Genomic DNA, 5,632 nt, shown 5'->3' with positions numbered 1-5,632 from the left:
CGAAATGCCTCATTTTGGATTGCATAATTACATAAAAGAAAGCAAAACAGCGTCTGAAAAATACAAACCTGAAGACTTAAAAATATTTTGTGATAGTGATGGTTTCTAAACAGTAAAAACACTCTGGCAACATAATTAGATATGTAGTAATTCTGGTAAAATCACCTGTAATTATCTGACTTGGATCATACAAACATTTTATAATGTGTTTTTCCCCCAATTCCAGTCATTAGGGGTTGGACTTCATGGTTATGTTTAGGTATGAGTTGTACGTTTTTGTACAATTTTGTATGATTTTGGTTTTTCAAATTATTTTGACTTTTGATGAGTTCGGGGTGTTGGTGCCCAATTGAGAGTCTATCAAATTGACTTTCACACCCACTGCCTTCCTTAATTCATGGTTAGTTCATTCTAGTGGCAGCTGATAACATTTTACCCCATTGCAAATATGACATCTAACATGAACAAGTAAATGAATTAAATGTCACTGCAGAAACATCACCTGCAAAACCGCTAAATGAATTTGCACCAAGAATCATGTGATGGACTGAGCCTAACAGCTGATTTTTTCAGACATTGGCCTGACGTGAGCACTTCTGATATCCATGGCATGTTTGGAAAAAGTGCTGCTCAGCCTTTTTGGATTGGTGGACCCTCCATCACCCCTCCTCCAACCTATACCCTACTTGAAAGCTATGTATGGGGCGGTAGTGTAAATGGATATGGGAGGAGAGGGGAGGGGGACACAACCTACAGCTGCCACCTCATCTAAGATGCCTGTGATCTAAATTGAAGCCTTTCTTACACTAAACAGGGCATAAGAGACTGGTGCCAGCCAATCAGACTTCAGCGAGCTCTAAAAATGGACCAGCCAATGGCTGCAGGGGTTGGAGGTATATAAACCCAAATCAGACCCACCTTGCTTGGGTGACCCCTATTTCGGCTTTGGTGAACAGGATCTGATCCCAAGGACTGTTACCACTTTTATTGTCTTGTGTGCAGGTAAATACAACTTTCTTGAATAACATTTTTTTCACTGTGAGGGGAGAAAGCTTAAAAAATTAAATAAGATAAAAATATTTTAGAGAAAAAATTATAGTGGAATACTCCCTAAAAAAGAAAAAAACATCTAAAGTAAAATGTAAGTGGTTTGTGGAGCTGAGAACACTTTCCAGTTTGTTATACTGTTATGATAGACACCAGCATGACAGCAGATGCATTTTTTTATGACAGAAGTACAGGATTGTTTGTGAAAGGCATCTGAGTTTACTATTAAAAAAATAATTTTAAAATATTTTGGGTGAGGTACAGGTTTGGTTGGCCTGTGCTGAAATGTGGGAGCAGATGTCAAATGTGTGATGTGCAGCTGCTCCGAGAGCATAAATGTATACAGCCATAAAACCCTGGGACATGTGTCTCCTACTGACTCATACGGGACAGGTTCCCTCTGCTGGCTCTTTTTAAAACAAGAATCAGTGACAAGCATGCAAGAAGCTTCTGATGGCTGTATTTGACAGAACAGACATGAAATCAAATGACTCGTAGTTCAGACCACCACAAGTTAAGTTAGGATTTTAATGTGGTAAATGATAAAATAACTAAGTCTAAGGAAACTCTCAAAGGTCAGACTGTGTAGTAACACTTTAATAACGTATTGACATAAGTGACTATATAGACAGAATACATTGCAACATGTTCAGAGTATTTTGGAAAAAGTTTGAGATTATATCAGAGTAAATGGGAGGGAGTGGAGACGCTAGAAAAAATAGATCAGTCTACATTTAGACCTGAGAGCATCTCTCTCATTCCTGGACATATATATCATATAATAAGTGCAGACCTCAAGGGGAGGTTGCTAGGATACCAGACAGACAGACTGTTTGAATGTGTGCAGCTGTGTTTCTATCGTTCATCACATTCCACTGGAAGCTGATACAGTTTCACTGATTTTCAGTCAGCATGCTGTAAAACATTTGAAACCACTTTCATTGCAATTTTTTAATACGAAAATGATGCTATAGTGTCTGCAGCTGTTGGTTAGACAACCATGTTGCAAGCTTTTACATGCTTGGTCGAGGAAACCCTTTTCAGTCCTAACTAACTAGACAGAATAAGCCAAATTTATGTTCCAGTTGTTAGACAAATTCAGACAGGTGAGACATTATGCAGAAGTAATATAGGATTATTCAAGGAATCAAATACAAATATTCATTCTCACTTTCTCTTTGTCCAATCCTTAGTGTTATAAACGCAATCATGCCTTTCGGAAACACCCACAACAACTTCAAGCTGAACTACTCAGTTGATGAGGAGTTTCCAGACCTTACCAAGCACAACAACCACATGGCCAAGGTGCTGACTAAGGAAATGTATGGCAAGCTTAGGGACAAGCAGACCTCCACTGGATTCACCCTGGATGATGTTATCCAGACCGGTGTAGACAACCCAGGTGAGTTAAGACATCGTTGTTTCACATCCTTACAGCATATTTAACCCGATCAAACCTGGACCACTACACAGCAAGTGTCCCTCCTTAATATACTGATGAGATGACATTTTTCTCCAGGTCACCCCTTCATCATGACTGTCGGCTGTGTTGCTGGTGATGAGGAGTCCTATGAAGTCTTCAAGGATCTCTTCGACCCTGTCATTTCCGACCGCCACAGTGGATACAAGGCAACTGACAAGCACAAGACTGACCTCAACTTTGAGAACCTGAAGGTATAAAACAGAAATAACAAGAGCACTGTCTCCTTGACATCAAGTATTTATTTACTTGAATGATCTGAAATGTGAGATAGCAAGTAAATATGAAGATCAATCCATATGGGAATGCTTCATATGCATATTGTTTAGCAATATTTGGAAATGTTCTGAAATGAATTAAATCTCTATCTTTAGGGTGGAGATGACCTGGACCCCAACTATGTTCTGAGTAGCCGTGTGCGTACCGGCCGTAGCATCAAGGGGTACGCCCTGCCCCCCCACAACAGCCGCGGCGAGCGCAGAGCTGTGGAGAAGCTGTCTGTTGAAGGTGTGTCGTCATTACAGGACTTGTGTGCACACTTCAGTGTTATTTAATAGTATTTATATTTAAGTATTTATTGCTATTTTCAATACAGTTTTCATTTAAAGGTTTAGTCATTTTGCTGTGCTTTTATTTTTCGTTAGTTTTGTAGTTGTTTTTTATACTTTTTTTTGTTTAACCTTATTTTATTTTTAAATAGCTGCTAAGGAAACATTTTTCATTTTAAGCTTAAGTCTAATAGTCATCTAATATTTCTATTTTATTTCAGCTTTATTTCAGTTAACAAAAATTACTTTTAAAAGTTTAAGCTGTAATAATAGCACACATTACATACCCGTCAATGGTACTTCAACCCAGTTGAAGTGAACCCTAGGGTTATTGCTCCTTACAAACCCCAACAACAGTCCAGATGTTAGTAAGGGCATATAGCACAATAATTGTAGAATAACGTAATCTGTAAAATGAAAGTATGTATAAGAAACAGTATAAGTTTTAAAGCACTCTTTCTTTCTTCAGCTCTGAACAGCTTGGACGGAGAGTTCAAGGGCAAATACTACCCCCTGAAGTCCATGACTGACGCTGAGCAGGAGCAGCTGATTGCTGACCACTTCCTCTTTGACAAACCCGTCTCCCCCCTGCTGCTGGCTGCTGGTATGGCCCGTGACTGGCCCGATGCCAGAGGCATTTGGTGAGTCAAATCATAATATTTCTGTCTTATTTCAAAGGTTGCACCCTTCATAGGTCACATTTGTCAGCCTTTTTTTCAATTTTATGAAACATTTTCACCAAATGAGACATCCAATGAGACACATAGCAAATGACTGAACAAAGGTCATACATAATTAATCAATACCACACAAGCAAGAGTGCTGTCATTCTAATTATCCGCATGGACGCACACCTACAGCATGATGGTGTAATATCATTATATTAACAATAAGTCGTTTTAGACAGAATATTGCCAATTACTTTGTTTTTGCTAAGTAAAAGAAATGATATGTTTCTGTGTTTCCAAGCATCACACAGTAGTGTTTAGGTCCTGAATGAATCAGTGTTCAATCAATGGTTTGAGTGAATGATTCAGTGACTCACTCATGAAGACAGTCACTTGCTGTCACCTACTGGTTTAACCTGGAAAGTGCATACAAAGACAGACAGATTGTGATTCAACCTACAGAGTATAGAACATAAGCATTATATAAATTAGGTTTTAAATTGTAAATAAATTGCGGTGCAGTCGGTGAGGCCTATGTTTCAATTACAGGCACAATGAGAACAAGACTTTCCTGGTCTGGGTGAACGAGGAGGATCATCTTCGTGTCATTTCCATGCAGCCAGGTGGCAACATGAAGGAAGTGTTCAAGCGCTTCTGTGTTGGTCTTCAGAGGGTATGTTGAACCTGTACATATAAATGCACATAAGTAAACAGCTTTTGCTGCCCACAGCATGTGTAAGCATGTGTATGTTCTGCTTCAACAGATCGAGGAGATTTTCAAGAAGCACAACCATGGATTCATGTGGAACGAGCATCTTGGTTTCATTCTGACCTGCCCCTCCAACCTGGGCACAGGCCTGCGTGGTGGTGTCCACGTCAAGCTGCCCAAGCTGAGCACACACGCCAAGTTTGAGGAGATCCTGACCAGACTGCGCCTGCAGAAGCGTGGCACAGGTATTCAAGCCCTGCCTGAACATCCTGTACAAACGTTTATATTTGTATGTTGTATAATTTACATCTGCTCCAGTTGTTGACCTCCATCCTCATTTGTCTTCTCAGGTGGTGTAGACACCGCATCTGTTGGAGGAGTGTTTGACATTTCCAACGCTGACCGTATCGGCTCTTCAGAGGTCGATCAAGTGCAGTGTGTGGTTGATGGCGTCAAGCTGATGGTCGAAATGGAGAAGAAGCTGGAGAAGGGCGAGTCCATTGACAGCATGATCCCTGCCCAGAAGTAAAGCAGGAACCCTTCCATTTTTTTCTAGTCTTTGTCTTTTTTTTTCCTTTTTTTTTACAGTCCATCCTGCAATCTGACATCAGTGCAGAGGAAACTGCTGCTCAAAAAGACAGTCTCGCCTTTGTGTCTGTCTTGCTTTCCTTTTTATCCTTCATGTCATTACGCTATCACTTTATTCCACTTTGTTTCCTGTTTAGTTGTTAACATCTTGGGATCAGATTCCCGGCGCAGGTGTGTGTGCCTGTCGTCGAGGCTTCACCTTAATTTCAGCCTTGGTTGTAAAAAGTAAATCAATCAAGTTGTATTTAAATAAAAATACCCCATAAAACATATAAACATGTCTTCTGTTTTTTCTAATTTGTGAGTCTATTATATATACACACACACACACACACACTCACAAACAAATACAAACTACTGAATTTGTAATGAGTTCATATGGTCAAAGTTTAAATGACTTTTCCAACCAGGCAACAAGTAAATTACCCATAAAAAAAAGGAAAGGGTTTTGCACACCATGAGATTACCATTCATCAAAATACAAATGATGCAATAATCAAGCACAAGCAAAGACGCCAACATCAGTGAAGTTTATTTCTCTCAAGTTTCCATTTTAATATTGCAAACACCTCTGGGGGAAAATAAGTTACTT

At 39.6% G+C, this 5,632-nt stretch overlaps 1 protein-coding gene across 1 annotated transcript; it reads left to right on the top strand.

The window, feature by feature from the left end:
- Positions 1 to 849: 849 nt before the first annotated feature.
- Positions 850 to 5,312, top strand: ckma (creatine kinase, muscle a). Its single transcript, XM_026249198.1, has 8 exons — positions 850 to 1,002; positions 2,241 to 2,449; positions 2,567 to 2,721; positions 2,902 to 3,034; positions 3,545 to 3,716; positions 4,293 to 4,416; positions 4,508 to 4,697; positions 4,803 to 5,312. Exons 2-8 carry the CDS (start codon positions 2,257 to 2,259, stop codon positions 4,979 to 4,981), a joined length of 1,146 nt encoding a protein of 381 aa, XP_026104983.1. The 5' UTR covers positions 850 to 1,002; positions 2,241 to 2,256; the 3' UTR covers positions 4,982 to 5,312.
- Positions 5,313 to 5,632: the final 320 nt, after the last annotated feature.

Source organism: Carassius auratus, chromosome 5 (genome assembly GCF_003368295.1).
Source record: "Carassius auratus strain Wakin chromosome 5, ASM336829v1, whole genome shotgun sequence".
Classification (NCBI taxonomy): Eukaryota; Metazoa; Chordata; class Actinopteri; order Cypriniformes; family Cyprinidae; genus Carassius; species Carassius auratus.
Note: the sequence above shows the minus strand (reverse complement) of the source record. Positions and strands in the feature narration are given on the sequence as shown.